The 18,312-nt window shown below is 34.3% G+C and overlaps 1 protein-coding gene across 2 annotated transcripts; it reads right to left on the bottom strand.

Annotated features, from left to right (window-relative positions):
* Positions 1 to 21: 21 nt before the first annotated feature.
* Positions 22 to 16,245, bottom strand: LOC149426437 (traB domain-containing protein). Of its 2 annotated transcripts, none has more exons than XM_089651528.1 (10): positions 15,984 to 16,245; positions 14,798 to 15,076; positions 13,093 to 13,170; positions 11,108 to 11,271; positions 10,316 to 10,440; positions 10,016 to 10,142; positions 6,649 to 6,785; positions 5,733 to 5,884; positions 3,603 to 3,711; positions 22 to 2,486 (listed from the first exon to the last, which is right to left on the bottom strand). In XM_089651528.1, exons 1-10 carry the CDS (start codon positions 16,102 to 16,104, stop codon positions 2,372 to 2,374), a joined length of 1,407 nt encoding a protein of 468 aa, XP_089507654.1. In that variant the 5' UTR covers positions 16,105 to 16,245; the 3' UTR covers positions 22 to 2,371. The 2 variants fall into 2 exon arrangements, with proteins under 2 accessions (XP_089507654.1, XP_089507663.1); XM_089651537.1 differs by having other exon boundaries at positions 1,033 to 2,486; positions 14,798 to 15,058.
* Positions 16,246 to 18,312: the final 2,067 nt, after the last annotated feature.

Below are 18,312 nucleotides of genomic sequence, written 5' to 3'. Positions count from 1 at the left end.
TGGCTATGTAATATTATCAATTTGTTTTATTTTAATATACATAATTAGAATTATTTTGTCAACACAAAATTAGGTTACATCAGTGAAATTGTTTATTTAATCCGGCATTAGTGAAGTGAAAAATCTGACACCGTTAGTGAGGTAGAGTTTAATACTCTATTGAAAAAGGAAATTTCATAAATATTATTCATTAGTTAGATTTTAAAATGTTCACAAAAAAAACTATAATTGTCGGCGAAAGATAATAGAAAATCACACATAAAAAGTTCAAACCATCTCGAAGATATTACATATTGGGGTTTTTCACACCCCACATCATTAACGCCTACCTTTAATTATGTGAATCTATTATTAAAATAGCAGTTTTAAAATTCAGTTTTATGTTGAGTTTTAATATGTAAAGTACTTAAAACATAATAAATCAATATGAGACTGAGATTAGACTGATTAAGGTACTTACTTAGAATTTCAGCTTGTTTCTTCCAATCCGTCTTCCTACACATTCCACAGAAATTCACTGTTCTGTAATATGTTTGTTCAACCTCTCTAGATATATTTTATTTTGTTAGTTTTTGGACAGCAGTATTATATTTTACCAAAGTTTATGGTAAGATTTGACGACAAGGTCTCCTCAAAACAATTTGATAAATCAATTATGTATATATAATATTATGATCATTGGGGTACAATATTGAGAATTATATTTTTGTAAAGTAAATATGTTAAATTTAGGTTCTACAAGTCCTGTGGGTTGAACCACAATTGGTACCAACATACTAACTTAAAATAATTTATGCACAGTGAAAAGTCTGTACCTGTTTTTAATAATTATTTTATCCTACACCCAATGACTGAATTACGATTTTTAACGCAGGTGCTAAGTATTGACAAATATGAATTTATTTTTATGAAAAATGTATTAACTGATTTCTAAAATAAATTTCTTGTACAAAACATTTTATTACCATAAGATGTTTTATTATTATGTATGTACATACTATATTTGAATCGTCTGCTTCTGTTGGAAATAGAAGCTGCTACCAGGACAAAAGAGAAGTGTGTTTTTTGCAATGAAATATTTTATATTTTCATAATAATTACCTACCACAAATCAATAACAAAACAACTTTTATTTTATACAATTTAATCAAATTTTGTAAAATCTACATTAAAAAATAAAGCATTTAATTAAAATATTTGTCGCCCAGAACATAAACAGGCATATCTCACATTTGGAAATTTTTTAGGAGTGGAAAAAACAGTTTTTTCCGCAGAATTCTTTTCGGGGTAAAAAAATGCGTGGTTAAAATCACATTAGCAAAAAATGTAATAAAAATCTGGCAAAAAAATGATTTTTTTCTCCTAAAAAATTTTCAAATATGAGATACGTTTGTATTGTGGGCGACATATTTATTCTATCAACAACTTGCTTGGAACCCAAAGGTTTTTTGTTGTTAAAGAAATAACATCTCAATATGTATATTATTTTAGATACGGACACAATATTGTACGGAGAAAACATTAACATAAATTTTATTGACCTTGATAAAAAAAATAAAAAAATTGGTGACAGTGAAAAAAGCAGCTAATTAATTAATTGACTCTTGTTAAGCTACAAATAGATAGTTTCTGTTTGCATTTTTAAAATTAACCACATAAATTAGTACATAATCATCTATTGTGCAAAAATCTAAATTTGGTGCAGTGATAAAAAGAAATCAATTTAATATGAAAAACATCTTCATACATACTTAGTAAATATCATTATGGTTAAGTACGATGCATTGCAAAAAAAAGGAATAACAAGGCTGCTTGTGTCAATAAAGATGCAAATCTATCTCAAATGCACTTTTAACGAATGCTTCAATTAGGCCACACATAAAATATAAAAAGAAATGCACATAATAATTAAACTTATATTAGAGTTATCAAATTATTAATTAGAATTGTTTCATTATATTTTAAATTCCAATACTTCTATCCTTCCTATCGATATTCTTTCTGATAAATTTGTTTAATTTTCTTCTCATATTCTGCGTAACTGAATGTTTGCAATATTTAAGGCAATTTATTTTTTGTAGATTTATTTTGTTCTGCGAGTAGTTTATTAGTAAATTTCCACTGTGGTACAAATATATTATGTACACTCGATGACGTAACATTAAAGGAGACAATATTTTAAATATTCAAAATAATAAGTCAACCATTTAAAATAAGAAAAAGAATAACATCATAAAAAGATAGTTAGAATCGTTGCTGAAGCAAAAGGAAGATCTGAGCCAGAAAATGAACTGAGGCTCGAGAAGACATTTAGTTTGGGCAACTGTTCCACCCTGATTGGAAGAGAAAAGTAAATGACGAATGTCGGTATCTAGGGCAGCCATTTTTTCGGTATCACTTTGTATCCAGCGTAGATTATGAATCCTACGAAAGCAACCTTGATGGACACCTTCATTATTCGGCTGGACATCGAAGGGGGCGGAATTCTGCAAATAATACAACAATTGCGATAAAAGGCATTCACTTTACTTTCTGGTCCTTACTCACAGGACAATTTTTCGCTTTTGGAAACAGATGGTATTATGGTCTCATAGGAATTGTTGCGTCCTCCTTACTGTCATGGTTAGAAATATCAAATAAAGGAGTTAGAAAGAGAAAACACCACAATTTGTATCTATATCTATAATCAAAGAAGTATTAAAATGTACACATCCATAAAACCAAAAATTCTGACCGCAATTTAAAAAAAAAATTATGATACTTTTATTAATTATTTTTATATGAAAACAACTCGGTAATTACTCCCGCAATCACAACATACACCCATTACAAAAAATTACTACATTTAGACATCTTTCATGATTCCTTTCTAACATACAAAACTAACTTATTAAATTTCTTAGCATGACATATTTCAAAAATATTTTCACATCATTTTTCAAAACTTCTATGTATTAACAGTCAATTACAATTTGTGAGCTTATTATAATTCTTGTTTTCAATTCATTTATTATTATCTATCCACACATTTCCTTCCTTTTATAACCAATCTCAGGAGAAATTACGTAATGATATTTTATGGACATACGTAATAGGTACTACAACTATGTAATAACTAAAAATATCTAACTGTATCTTATTGTACTGTGTATGTCTTAACAAATAAATAAATAAAAGACAACAAGTGAGGTGACTATAATGTTTATAATACATTTGTCTAATAAAATGTGTGTGTTTTTTTTCTTTTGAAATTTGGAAATGTATTTTATCACCTTTCAAAAACAGTTTTTAGTTTACAAATACTTTCAGAAATATTCCATTTATTTGCACAGAATGTGCCAGAGGCCTGAGGGGTTAAATTAAAGTGTTGGGGACTCGTTGCTTCACTAAGGCAGTCTGGGCGAAGTTCACATGCTACTTGTAGAAATAAAAATGTGTTCTTTCCCCTGCAGATTAGGCGCATTACCATGTTTTCATAACAAGACCAGGTTAAAATTCTTTTTAAAAACACTTTGACTTAGAAGAAAAAGACAAAGACCCAATGAGATATTTTACTGGGTTGACTTGATGAATAAGAAGTAGCAAAATAATGGCAAACTTACTTCATAATAGGTGGGATTTGTTTAGATGTGACCTTGCCCCAGTTGTCCAGAATTCCTTGGAGGTGTCCAATACCCACTACACCCACTACCTTCATTGGACCATTGACAGCTGAAACCAAACAGGAATAAAAAAGTTAACTCATTTTTAGAAATACACATAACATACATACATAACTAGCCATTGAAAATAATAGCTATATTCCTTCAACGTCCAACGCTATTGAAAATTTTTAATCAACTGTTAGAATATATGTAATACCTATACGCACATATTAATCAACGCAATCAATTCACCTGGCTATGTACCTATATTTCAGCTTTGACGCCTAATAAATAAAAAGTGTTGACAGTTTACACACTTCGAGAACAATGTTATGCGTAATTTGGAATGGTCTTTTGATAATGTCCTTCCTACTACGCGTTTTTTTGGATTTTTCTATCTGATGGCCGATACGCAGCGCCAAGCATCAAGTAAATATATAATGGCAAGCAAAGAATAGCTTTTAGCCGTTTTAAAGTTTTTTTTATCTAAGCAAATATATTTTCAACGGCCTCAAATAGTTTCAACTTTCAACATTACGACAGAATTATTATTAGGTATGTTATACCCTGTTAGAAGGAAATCGTTATTTATTATTTTTATTGGTTAGTGACATGGCAATCTCTTACATGTTTGGTTAGGTCTTAAAGGCTTGTGGTGCATATTTTCAATTTGTTTTTCAGTTTAATAATTATTATTGTTTTACTTCCGAATTCAATTAAATGTAAAATGGCATTTATTAATAATTGTATCTTACAAGTTTTAATAGTTAGTCTTAGTAAAGGAATATATTTCTTCAATTAACCCATCGTCATACCTGCCGCCAAAATTGGGGGGCTGCACTTCTTTCGCATCGGCATATTGCCCGCCCCACTGGGGCGACTTAAACTTTTCCCACATACTTAGATAGTTCACAATAAAATTATAATCTATATAAAAGCATAAAAAGTGTTTCATTTGGGGAAATATGGGGTGCAATACTGCACAGTAATAATCCTTCTCAAGTATGCACAAACAATGTCAAATAAAAATTTGTATGCCGATGGGTTAACAATATGATGCAAATATCAGGTTTAAAAGTATCTACATAAATATTTTATTTTACTGATTTTCATTATTGGTGCATATAATTATTTTTCTTATAAAACATCATATCTGATTTTATTTTTCAACACTGGACATTCTGGTCATTCTTATGAAATGGGGAGGCTATACTTAGTACGGAACACAAAAAAACAGTCCTATAGAAAATGTTAAATAGGTATGTATCACAGTTGAAAATCTCCAACAATATCAGCGTTAATGTTGGATGGAATTATCTTCAACGCCCAGTAATAATACATAATAACATTATTGATGACCTTACTTTTCGCTTCTATATGTACTATTATTCGTTATCACTATGATCCTAATAAAAAATAAATAAAAACTGAAAGGCAACTGCTTTGATTTGACACAAAAATTAAAATTAAAAAAATAAAAAAAAATTGTTTAAAAAGAAGTGAAGAGATCGCCTAGGTTGTCACCACCCCGTAAATTCTGGTCCTCCATCAACTTAATAAGGTGTTCCCAAACCCATGGGGGAATAAAGGATGCAAAGTGGTCTAAAAGACTTGGCGGTGTATGAATGCAGTGCGATGCAGATTTCCGACCATATTATAGTCAACGAATGGCTCCTCAAGCATAATACCCTAGAATGAGTCAGGAATCTGGTTTAACCCCTGCCAGAAGATATGAGAAATACATACAGTAAAACTTTCATATGAAGTTTTCATGCTTCAGAAGTTTTGTTTTTTGGTCCCTCGAAATTCCATTAAAAAAGTCGATTTTTTCCATATAAGAAGTTTTAGCTAAAACTGCTTCCCGCCTAATAAGTTTTAAAAGTTCGGCGGTGAATATATCACAAATGGAAACTAGTGGTGAAATATACTGGAAAATGTCCGTTTTTTCCAAAAGTTATAAAATTGTTCACTTTGTTATTATTGCCTGCATCCCATATAAGAGGTTTTAGAAGTTAAGCAGTAAAACCATCATAAACTGACACTAGTGTCATAACATGTTTCACTGTAATATATAATAATATGTAATACCTTTAGAGGCAGCGGCTATTTGCAGGGAATGCGTGAGGTAAATGTCCCTCTCCCGAACGAACACCCTCTCCAGGGCCGGGAACTCTCCCGCCATCTCGGCCAGCATCTCAGTGAGCAGGTCCTTCTGCTTGCAGCGCTCCACCTCCTCTTTGCTGGAATTAAATAATACTAAGTTGCCTATGACCATACACACGCATAATATAAACTAACTTTTGGGAATAAAACTAAACTTTTACAAAACAATTTGATTGCCTACTTCTAAACGGAGGGAAGTAAAAAAATTCCGATTTTGAGTTAGTGATGCAACTTTGTTGTAAATTGTGTTCTGCTCCTGTGTCAATAAAGAAACAACTCAAATATTATCTAGTTTGGCGGGGAAAGCATACATATAACGCACACAAATAAAAGTTTCTGGAAATAAGTTGAAACTGTATAAATTTTGTATTTTTATTAAAATATTGGAGAATGAATTTTTTTTTTAAATATATGGTTAAAGTCAGTTTGTTTATTCACTAGAGCCATTTGTGGGTATCTCTATACAGAAAGTTGTTTTATTGAATTGTTTGAAACAATTACAAAAAATATTTTGATACATAGGTAGTACTATTTTATTGAATCATTATCAAAATGATTATAAGATTTGACAGGTCAAAATTAAGCAAAAGGGTAGTCGTCTGAATTGAAGAAACATCAATAATAATTATGAATAACACAAATTTTGACTATTATTCGAAACTTTCATTTTGAGGTCCAGTGGATTTCAAATCAACAGTATGAATAAGCATAACATCAATAGCTTCATTGTTAATAATCCCTATTCCTTATAAATGACAAAATATAACAAAAGGAGTGGTTACAACGGAGCTCTCAGCGGCGGGACTATAGTATGTACGTTGTAATCTTGATGTGAACTAACCTGATGTCCTTGGTGTTGAGGAGATGCCACACCAGCCGGATGGTCTGCCACCAGGACAGGGCAGAGAGAGCTCGGTGCATGGTTATCTGAATTGGTCTATCACCAAAGTGGATAATGCAGTGGGGCACATTTTTCACCTAAAATAAAATAACAATTCCAGTGAGGAAGCGGTCTAAGTTCTGTCAGAACTCTGCAGACCAATCATAGGGCGTTATGGCTTTAATCATTTTTAAACAACGATGCATTCATTTGAAATCTAATTATATATAATAAAACTTATATTATTTAGAATCGGCATTCGTTGATCTCAGGGTCGGCCGTGAGTCAAACGGGCCGATCACCGTAATCAATAATATTTGGATGATTTGTAATTTTATGTAGCACCGTTTTGTGAAAAATAATCTCAAGGTTAGGACTTGTTAGGTAATATCAGTGCATTGACAATTCAGTGCCCGGAGCGGACTGCTCTGGTTGCGCACGCATAGAGCCGGCCCTGGTTGACGTATATTTTTTTTGAGCCATAATATTTTTCACTCAAGACTATTATCGAAAGCGGGAAAAAGTAAGTGAATAATAAATTGCTGTTAGAGCACTAGAAAGTACCCGAATGCGGCACAGGCTGGAGAAAAAAATATTATTTTCCCATTGGAATTATTCATACTGTCAAAATTAGACTTATGGCTGAAATGCTGACACACTGCAGAAATATCATTAACGTCCTGAATGCAATTACTTGTGTTAAGAAATTCAATTTGTGAAATAAAATGCTAATTGCTGAGAAAAAACCATTCCAGTGTGATGGTTGCGCAATTCGAAAAACGTTAAAGCTATGAGTTGGGAGTGATATGTATTATTATTAATATTCAGATGTTCAACTGAAATCCTCCTGTCCGCCATAACTGATTAGCTGTCTCCTAGCTACCAAGAAGCGTGCACCCCGAGTTGGAAATTGCTGGATTAAATGTATAACCTAATACGCAAGGCTATTTTTGAAGTACCTTACCGTAGTATTTTTACCTAACGGAAATAATATGCAAGTATCTATTTGTCTGGTCCCAAAAATATCGTAATGACCCTTAGTGGCAAAAAATTTTCGTACTTCTGCCATAGATAATAGAAATAAGAGAGGAGCCATGAACCATTATTAGTATGAAACCGGGAGTACTACAGTGTCGCCAATATTGTTAAGGCGATGCACTACGTCGTGTAATATTTTAAATTGCCGCTATCAATAACAACCCTTACGTAGATGGCGATAGATTTAAATTCCCGCTTAACACCATCCGCCTGTTTTGATTTATGCAAGAAAAAAACATGGCCAAAAAGTGCCTTTTATTTTATTTTGTGGATGTTCAGGCATAAATATTTAATTTTTTTCCGATCATTTTATAAATAACTTAATTTGCCACATTATACAATAAAATCATAACCGAAAATGGGTTCGTAAGTAGAAGATTTTGAACTTTAAAGCAGTTTTCATAAGCCTATACATTATTTTTTTCTGGGCTTATAAAAAGACTTATTTAAAAAATCCTCGATTATTTCAAAGGTCAAGATGTATTCTACTCGCAGTATTTAATTAAAGCATCTGAAACATTTCTAGGCGACCAAATTTTCAAACCAAAAACACATGATTTTGCATTACTACGTATGGGATCGCCTTAAACCATATTACAGTAGAACCCCGTTAATTCGAACCCCGATAATTCGAAAAAACGCGTAATTCGAAATTTTCGCAAAAAAAATTTCCGCTGAAAAATTTTTTCATACAAAATTTTTTTTAATTCGAAATTCGTTAATTCGTAATTCGAAATTTATTTTTGTCCGCGCACGAAAATTTGTTCGTGTAATTCGAAAAAATTTGATTTTTGCGAAAATAAATCATAATATTTCGTAAATCTGAATCTAAAAGTCAGCCGTGGCGGTAAAACGCCGAAAAATTTATTTTTACGTGGTTATACATCGTCCTAATTAGTATTATTATTTTGTAAATCTGAATCGATTTACACTGGAATGTTGTATTTTTTCAAATTTATTTCGAATATCCGAGTTTGGAGGGCCGAGAAAATACATTTTACGCGGATATATGTCGTAGTTTTACGAGTTTACGCCAAATATCTGCATTTAAAGGGTCGGCCGCGACGAAACTCGGCCGCGTAATTTCGATTTACGCGTAAATATATAGTATTTTTACTAACTTTACTTCGAATATCCGCGTTGAAAAAATACGGCGCGACGGAAATCGGCCGAAAATTTTCGATCCATGCCGAAATATGACATATTTTTACGAATTTACTTCAAATATCTGAACTTAAAAGGCCGGCCGCGACGAAAAACTGCCGACAAAATTCGATTTACGCGGAAATATATCATATTTTTACGAATTTATTTCGAATATCTGAATTTCAAGAGCCGGCCGCGACGGAATGCGGCCGCGAATTCTCGTTTTACACGGAAATATATCGTATTTTTACGAATTCAAATTCAGATATTTGAAATAAAGGGCCGGCCGCGACAGAAAATTACCGCGAAATCTCGATTTATGCGGAAATATTTCGTATTTTTACGAATATCTCAATTTAAAGGGTAGGCCGCGACCGAAATCGGCAGCGAAATCTCGATTTACGCGTAAATATATGGCATTTTTATGAATTTATTTCGAATATCTGAATTTGAAGAGCCGGCCGCGACGGAATACGGCCGCGAATCCTCGTTTTAAGCGGAAATATATCGTATTTTTACTAATTCAAATTCAGATATTTGAAATAAAGGGCCGGCCGCGACGGAAAATTACCGCGAAATCTCGATTTACGCGGAAATATATCGTATTTTTACGAATATCTCAATTTAAAGGGTAGGGCGCGACCAAAATCGGCAGCAAAATCTCGATTTACACGTAAATATATAGCATTTTTACGAATTTATTGCGAATATCTGAATTTACAGGGCCGGCCGCTACGGTAATCGACCGCGAAAATAAAGAAATAATTGGTATTAATACGAATTTACAACTAAAATACCACCCGGATTTGAAGAGGCGGCCGAGAAAATCGATTTTCGGCGTTTTTTTTTTTTTTTTTTCATAAAATTTCGAATTACGTGGGAATTCGTTAATTCGAAATTTGATTTTTGATGTCCGCTGGATTTCGAATTAACGAGGTTCTACTGTACTACAAATCACATTTACTCACAGCAGTGCCTGCCTTCTACTCACACACCAAATACATAACTTTCACTTTCGTTGGCTCCGCCACTTTGAAAGTCCGGGCAACATTTGGCACGCTTCCACGCCACATCTCCCTTTGTTTTATTATCTGTAAATGTACCTATGAGTAATGAATGGATTGTATGTGGGTGATTTACAAACCTCCTGCAAAGCTTTTCTGAATTCTCCTCCCGGCGCCATTCCCAATTGTTTTGTGATATGTGCAGACATGTTCAACAGTAAAATATAAACAAGGCCATTGAACAAACCATTTTGATGGACCGTTGCTCTGAAAGAAGAAAAACATTATTAAAAACAATTTATTTTAAATTTAACCTTTACTTTCCCACAGTTCCTTCAGTTGCATATTTATTTACAGCAGGCATGCAAATTTTAATATGCATCTTCATTTAGGTACATTATTATTTATTATGTAGTCAGTATGAATCCAATTGGGGTTACCTGATCTTTTGAAAATCAATATTTTTAGCTTCTTCTAAAATGGTCTTCTCATCTAACTGCAAAATATTTATTCGCTGTGCGCACAATTCCACCATAACTATGTGCGGCTGGACAGACTGGATAATCTATAATAATATAAATTAAAATTATCATTTTGACAATCCTGCTATGAAAGAAGGCAGGTTTTAATGGCCAAATTCTTCGTGTTAAATGAGCAAAAATAGTTAATTCAAAGTAAAACAATTAATTGTGTTTTTTTTTATCCAAGTTGGTATATTCAAGAAGGTTGATAAGAATAAGCAAGCATTTAAGTACTGTAAAACTTTTGCTGATATCAACTACAGTTCGGTTTTACATCACCCACCCCTATTCACGTTTTCCTGCTTTTTATGCCAAAAAGCCAAAGTCCCAATTTATTCCATGCATTGATCATACAAATATTCCACCCAATTGACAATTTTATAAATTTTCAGACCTCAATTTTTCATCAGTTTTACAAACTGACTTTCTTGAAATTATGACTAAAATCCAAAACTGGAATAGGTACCTGGATCTACCTTTTATGCAGTCAACATTTTATAATATTATTATAATTAAGGTTATGGAACAAATGTCACCCCAGCACAATATCAGCATTGCCTCAGCTTAAGCCATTTAGAATTATCGTAACGGCATCGCCTTGCCATGGGACAAGCTAGTGAAGTGAAGCGAGGCGGTGCCAATCTAATGCCCAGCTGATACGTGTGCGATAACCTTCATAACATTTTTAAATTATAAAACAATAATATTTACCTTCGAAACATCGTTTTGGGATTCCTCGCTAAAGTGAGCGGTGCCCACAATGTAAACCTTAGCTCCATCCGGCGTTCTTAGAAGTGTGACGGTGGGCGGCAAGTTATCATCGATGTTCGCAATCCTCATATTCGGCAGACCCGAACTAGGAGCCGGCTCTGTCTCTACGAAAAATAAAAAATAATTCTGTGTGTAAAAATACATTGTTGGTCCAGTTCATCAGTAGGATAAATCCAAAACACAAAATTTGAGTTAAGTAATATGCAGTTGTATCTAAAAGTGTAATCCTTATTCAGTTCTCCGATTATTCACAAACATTCAAAACAATTATTTAGAATGCCAATAAGCTTGTAAAGAATTATGCTAGTCTCACACGGGCCCTATACTTTCATAATATAAGTGGGCTTGGCCTATTCTACCGTAGCGCTAGCCATCCATGTATGGCGAGCAACATTTCAAGCCAATACATATATATTATGAGAAGGGCCCGTGTGAGACTAGCTTTAAACAAAATCTTTTCATTTCAAAATGTCCTGCTAGTGTACCAGAACATATGCCTCCTAGTACTAAATCATACAGGGTATCAGGGGGTAAAGGGCGGAGGTTGACTTAGAGGTAGCACACGACCTTACGCGACGGGTGACAGTTTAGTAGTAAATAAAAATACAAAATCGAAAGCACTACAATTGATGTACTTTTGCTTGCCGCTTTGAGATTTCTACAGCGAGTATACATATATTGTAATGTCTTTGACAACATGTCTATAGTTTGTAATGTCGTTGCATACATACCAATATTAACTCTAAAATTATGAGGTTTAAAACCTGTTTTTCTAAGGAATGTTGAAAAATCATATTTAAGCCATATGTAGTTAAACAAATACAGCATGAATGTATCAAAAGGTCTGATAATGCATTTTATGCACCATATTAAATCATGCAATGAGATAAGGGATAATGTTTTGACGACTATGTTTTGTGAACAATCTTTATCAATTATCATCGTTTGAGGAAATGCTAAATTTAGAAAGCTTGTTCAAACAGTTGGAAAATTAAGGAGCTTAAGATACATAAAATAAATATTATATCACATAAACATAGAATTTCACAGAATTTAAAAAAAAAAGTTGGATATATCTTTTTGAGGTTAACATAAAATAAATTGTCATAACAAATTTAAAACAGCATAGTGAACTATAAAAATTTAAATTTAGATTCATTCCTAATAAAATAAAATGAGTAATTAACTATCAATATTGCAGGTACCTTGTGACAAAATATTACATAATGAGGTTATAATAATATTCTTATTGCTGAATGTTTAAGGTAATAAGACCTCTTCAAGGTTATAAATAATTCAAATTAAAAACAAAATATTATTGATAAAATCTGTCAAAAGGTGTCAAAATTTGACACCTGATGGATTATGTAGCGATAACGATATTACTAGTTGGGAGCAGCCAGGACTCTTGTGTGGTAATCACATTAAAAAAAAGTCAAATTTTTAAAGAAATTGGATAATGTAATGACAGTTATAAAAACGAAAGATATTTTAAGTTCCATTGATAAAAAAATGAATGTGGTACGGCAAGCATACAAATTCAAGGGGACAACTGATTTGTTTTTACAGTAAGATATTATGATCGGTAATAAAAAATTATAATAGAATAGGAAATTTTTGCAATACGTATTTCAGCAAAGGTTTTGCATAAGAGTAATGTATGTATTTTTGGAAATTTGTTGTAGATCACTGCATTACAAATTCAATGATGGTAATATGAACTTTAAGTTTTCTAGTAGTTTTCCGAATTTGTTCCTGTCTAGAACTTCACTGGTGTATCAATATGGTAGACTATAGTGAAGCTCGGAAAGGTTTGGTTGGGTTAATTTAATTGATTAAAATATTGTTATGGCAATACTATTTTATGACTGAAAATCAACAAGCTTTATGAATTATTCGAACACAGTTAAAAGGACTATACTAACTTTTTACGTTGAGGGAATCACTCTCTTCTTCAACCGAGGTATCTGCATCACTCTGCTCTCCAGAATTGAGAGAGTCCTCTGAAATTTAACACAAAAGAATTATACAAACTTATAAAAAATATATAAACTACATGGTGGCCAGTGAAAAGTCTTACTGCATTTATTCTGCACTTTTAGTATTCTTAGCATTTTTACAAATTTTCAAAGACTGCTTAGGACAAACTAGTTAGATGTAGGTAATCCAATTTCAAAGTGAATTTAGTATATACGAGTATAATACACCCTCAGTTACACAACTATCTATAATGAACAGGGTAATCAAAAATTATAGTTCTTGTTGTTATTTATAACAGAAATGATTTCCTCATCAAATAAAACTATGCAAGAAAAAAAAAACCTAGGAAATAATCATAGTTTGCATTGTTTATATTTTATTTGCTAGGTAAACTTCAGTCAGAAATGATAGCCTCATTATTGTTGTTAGGAAGACAAACAATAATCAAAACATTATTATTTATGCTGACAATAAATTAATTATAAATATGTATGTGTTATTATTACTTATTGACAAATTAAAAAGTCGCAGATTTGCGCTGTTTACCAATAGTAGAGCAAATGTGACAACAGTAGCAATTTTAAAATAACTATAAAAAAGACACTGGGAGCGTAGGTAATATGGTGAACCCATAGATCATGGAGTGGAAACGCGACCTGCAATAGTCATCCCAAGCCAAGGTGTGCGCTACCGTATCAGGCTGAATACTCGTGCCACTGGGGGACTGTGTCACGAGCGCTGCACTTAAAACTCGGTAACCGAGGGGGAGTGGAGAGGAGAGTTGCGACCACCTCGGTGGACTCTTCCCTCCTGGGGCCTTCAAGGAACCCAAACAAAGAGAGACTTCCCATGGGAAAATTCATACTGGAACTATCCGTATCTTTCTCCGCTTTCATAAAGAAATAAAAATAAAAAGACATTGGGTTTCACTTGCACTGATGTGTGAACAAGGCCGATTTAGGAATCTTTCAGAAATATAATAGTTTAATTGTTGAGTTTTAATAAGAATAAATCTTAAAATGTTAATAACATCATTCCCCAAGACTGTTGCGGGGACAAAAATCTACAATTATTATATTTAATTATTATTATATAAAATTTGATGTATTTAAATAAGTGAACAGAAAGTGAAATTTAATTTCTAGCAGACTGTAGATATTATTAACGTATGACAGAGAAGAAGCCTTATTATGAAGAGATTAAATTGTCATTCTACATCACACAGACTAAGTCCTAACATTTTGTGTGAAAATTAATAGTGTGTGGGTAGGTACATAAAGCTAGTGTAAAATGTGTCAGTTCTACTACAGCAAGCAGTTCAATGTGGCACGGGGTATCCTAGGACTTTTTATCATTATGACAAAAAAGGTGCTATGAATCAAACACATTACACTAACAGCTGCGTTAACAAAGTTAAGTAAAAATTTATCTTTAGTAGAGGATTCATATTCTGTATATTGCAGGATGCCCACGCATATCAATTTGCATGTTCAAAATAGTATTTGATAACTAAGCACAGCAAGCAAAAAATATTGACAAAATCACTTTGTCCTTATCGCAAGTTTTTGCCAGAGATAATAACAAATTCGAAAGACTTTTCTTCTACACCAAACAAAAACTTATCTTTGTGTAAATAATTGAATAAATTACCTGTTACGATCATCATGAGTGAATCATCACTATCGGATCGCTTGCGTTTGCCGTATGACTCATCCATTTTCTGTTCGTCCTCTCCTTTTTCCTTGCTGATAAAACTGACGGAGTCACTGCTCATATCGATCTTAACGTCTCCGGCTCCTTTCTTCAAGGGGGTGCTCTTGACCCGGCCTGTGAGGTTCCCGAACAGGGACTCCTCCCGGCCCAGGGTGGTGTTCATGGAGCCCTCGCCATCCCCCCGCTGTGCCGTCAGATCTATGAGAAAAGATTTATCTGAAAATGTTTTTTTGTTGTAAGTAGGGTCATTTTTGTATGGCGTCGTTGATTGTAGATCAAAAAGTCAGTAATAGTTCATGCCGTCAAATGTTTTGTAAGTAACAGGTTTGCATGTCTTTAAAAAGTGTGCAAATTATTGTCTGAGTCTGGACCACTGAATCACGTTAAAAAGCAATATTGCACAAAGATGATAGGAGTTTCAATAAGCACGATCTGATGACAATAAGGAGGCAGCTATAATAATGCTATTTTAAAAACACTGTGCAGTAATTAGATAATAATGAGAAGTGAGTATTTCAGTTATTGGAAATGGAATAATGCACTAATAGTTATTTCGTTAATTATTTTCCATTTCCGTAAACTGAAATACTTACTTCTCGTCATTATCTTACTAATACAAGGTGTTTTAACAATAAAATGTGTGTATTAAGCGTATCCCTATTTTCTGTGTATTTACCCAATAGTCTTTGATGTTACAAAACCCGGAGGTTACATGCCATATTTTGCATAATCATTACGTTAGACCTACAGCAGTGGTTGGTACGCTATATGATAATACTGGTATTTTAAATTGTTCAAAGGTTGATCGAATTGTGCAAATAAAAATATTCTTATCTACCTTAGCTAAAGATTACAAATTAATCCAAAATTCATAAGGAATTTTTTGGGCTTGTGAAATAAAAATAAGTTATTTCTGATGGGTATCAGGACTTACATACTGAATAATGTATGTAAATAACAGTTCTCATGACTTTAAAAACAAAATGTTACTATCAAATCGAAAATAAATAGTAAGCATATGCCAGGCGAAAACTTCCAGGAACTTCATGTAACATTTAATTTAAATGTTCACAAATTAACTTTGCATTAAAAACAAAAGTTTTATCACAAAAGAAAGTCTAACCTGCGGTTATATCTGTCAGATTTCCACTCATGTCAAACGACGTATCATCACCGGTTAATGTGCTGTTCGCAGTAAACATGGAGGCATCACTATCATTCATTTGACTCGATGAATGCGACATGATAATGTTAGTAAAAAATCGACAAAAATAAAAAACACAAACTATCCCATATATTATGTGAAAACTCCCGGCACACGGAAAAAATCGGAATAGAAATAGAAAAGAGCGGAATCTAGTTATGTTATTGAAAAATATTTTCGGCCAAATAGTTTATCTGAGCAGAACCATAAGGCAAAACTTATGAAAAAGAAGTGTCTCTGGTATTAATATTAAAAAAAGTCACTCCGGTTGGAGAAACAGTGCCCAAATAATAAATAAATATTTTGATGGAAACGTGAAGCGTAATACAAATATCAAAGCAGTAAACCTAACCTAATCTAACTTAACCTAACCTATACTAACCTAACCTAATCTAACCTAACCTAATCTAACGTAATGTATACTAACCTAACCTATACTAACATTTACTAACCTAACTCAACCTAAGCTATACTAACCTACACAAACCTAACCTATAATAACCTAACTCCTTAAAGAAATATTTTTTTTATTCAAAAACACATGCCTAAATACCTTTATTTAATTTAATTTTATTTCTGCCAAAATAGTACCTACCTAATTTGCATACAGTAAATGGTAATAACAGCTTTGTTTAAATTCCACAAAAAATAGTTTATAGTCCATCCATTGATTCAACTGTGATTGGTTTATTTATGAGTCCATTTTTATAATTTGGGAGGTGGTCAATGGGTACCGCTTCCCCGGGAACCATACTCTGGGTTACCAACACCTCTGCCACAGGTCACCTGAAGTTGTTCGCTACGTTTGGTGACTTAGCAGGGGTGCCCGGGCTCATGGAGGGTTGTGCGTTCTGGATCACACAGATGAATGGGTCGGCCTACTTACTGCGGGGCGGGCCGGGCTGGGAGAGGCCGGTTGAGGGAGATCCAGTAAACCGGTTATCACTGTCCGGGCCGCTGGATAGTACAGGGGCCCGACCCTTGGGCTCACGACCAAGGGTGGGCTGCCCCATCAGCCAGCGAAAAAACCCTGCTGCTGATGTTGTGCCGGTTCGTGACCGGTGAGGACCCAGCATCTAGGGTTTGGGGCGCACTGGGCGACCTCCACAGCCGGACTCTCCTGCCCATTGCCTAGAACCGCAGTCAGAAGAACATACCTTACATTTGGTGTATCCAGTTGCTCCACTCTCCAACTCCACACCCAACCTTTTTAACCTAATCCTTCCCAACCCATCCTAAATCCCACAAACAAATAAAACAAACTTAAAAACTATGAACTCACAACAAATTAATATAAACTCAGCGACAGCGAACAGTAGGAGTCCTCGGTGTGGACCGAGGATGAAGGTGAATTTCGCTAACATTCGCGGTCTGCACTCAGATTGCCGAGCCCCCAGATACCTCCTATCTGAACTGCCCAGGATATCATCTGGAAAGCCTTTTCAGGCCAAAAGGAGGTGTCTGCCTTTACAGCCGTGCTGACATCAGCTGCGCTCGTCTCGCAAATATCGAGAGCGCAAAACACGAAGTGTTATGGGTACGTGTGGATCTCACCGGTATGATGAGAATTTATGCGTGCCTATATCGCTCACCAAACCTTGCCGAATCAGACACTGTTGAGTTGTTTAAATACTTGAGTGACACTGTAGATATTCTCTTGCCCCGTTACCCATCGGCCGAGTTTGTAATCCTGGGGGACTTCAATGTTCATAATGAACAATGGCTGAAGTTTTCGGGCCCAACAAGCTCTGCCGGTAGATCAGCGGAATCCTTTGCTCTTATCCATGGACTAAGCCAACTCATAGAATCTCCGACTAGAATACCAGACATCCCATCACATCGAGCCAACCTACTCGATTTGTTTCTCACTAGTGAGCCACTCGGGTACAGAGTGGAGGTGACAGCGCCCTTAGGATCCTCTGACCACTGCCTGATTACCACCTCTGTCCCATCCTCCATGAACCGTCAACCCGACAAACATGTAAAGAGGAAGGTATGGCACTACAGGGCAGCAAAATGGGACGGCATGAGGTCTTTCTTCGGCGCCTTTCCTTGGATTACTGTATGCTTTAGCTCCGAGGACCCATCAATTTGTGCACGCGAGGTAGGAGAAGTAATCACATCAGCAATGGATTGGTACATTCCCTTCTCCGTCAAATCCTCTGGAGTGGGCACAAAACCGTGGTTTGACCATCGCTGTGCTGAAGCTGTCAGACTCAAAAATACGGCTTTTAATGCACTCCGGAAG

Source organism: Hesperophylax consimilis, chromosome 1, assembly GCF_061612785.1.
Source record: "Hesperophylax consimilis isolate HC1 chromosome 1, BYU_Hcon_1.0, whole genome shotgun sequence".
Lineage (NCBI taxonomy): Eukaryota > Metazoa > Arthropoda > Insecta > Trichoptera > Limnephilidae > Hesperophylax > Hesperophylax consimilis.
The sequence above is the reverse complement of the archived record's forward strand: the minus strand, read 5'-3'. Positions and strand labels throughout refer to the sequence as shown.

Bases quoted from the DNA above. Each gene is read 5' to 3' on its own strand.
- LOC149426437 (XM_089651528.1), bottom strand. From the start codon at position 16,104: ATGTCGCATTCATCGAGTCAAATGAATGATAGTGATGCCTCCATGTTT. The intron at 10,143-10,315 runs GTAACCCCAATT...TTCTTCTTTCAG, and splicing joins ATTGATTTTCAAAAGATCAG to AGCAACGGTCCATCAAAATG. The intron at 3,712-5,732 runs GTATTACATATT...GTTTGGTTTCAG, and splicing joins AATAGCCGCTGCCTCTAAAG to CTGTCAATGGTCCAATGAAG.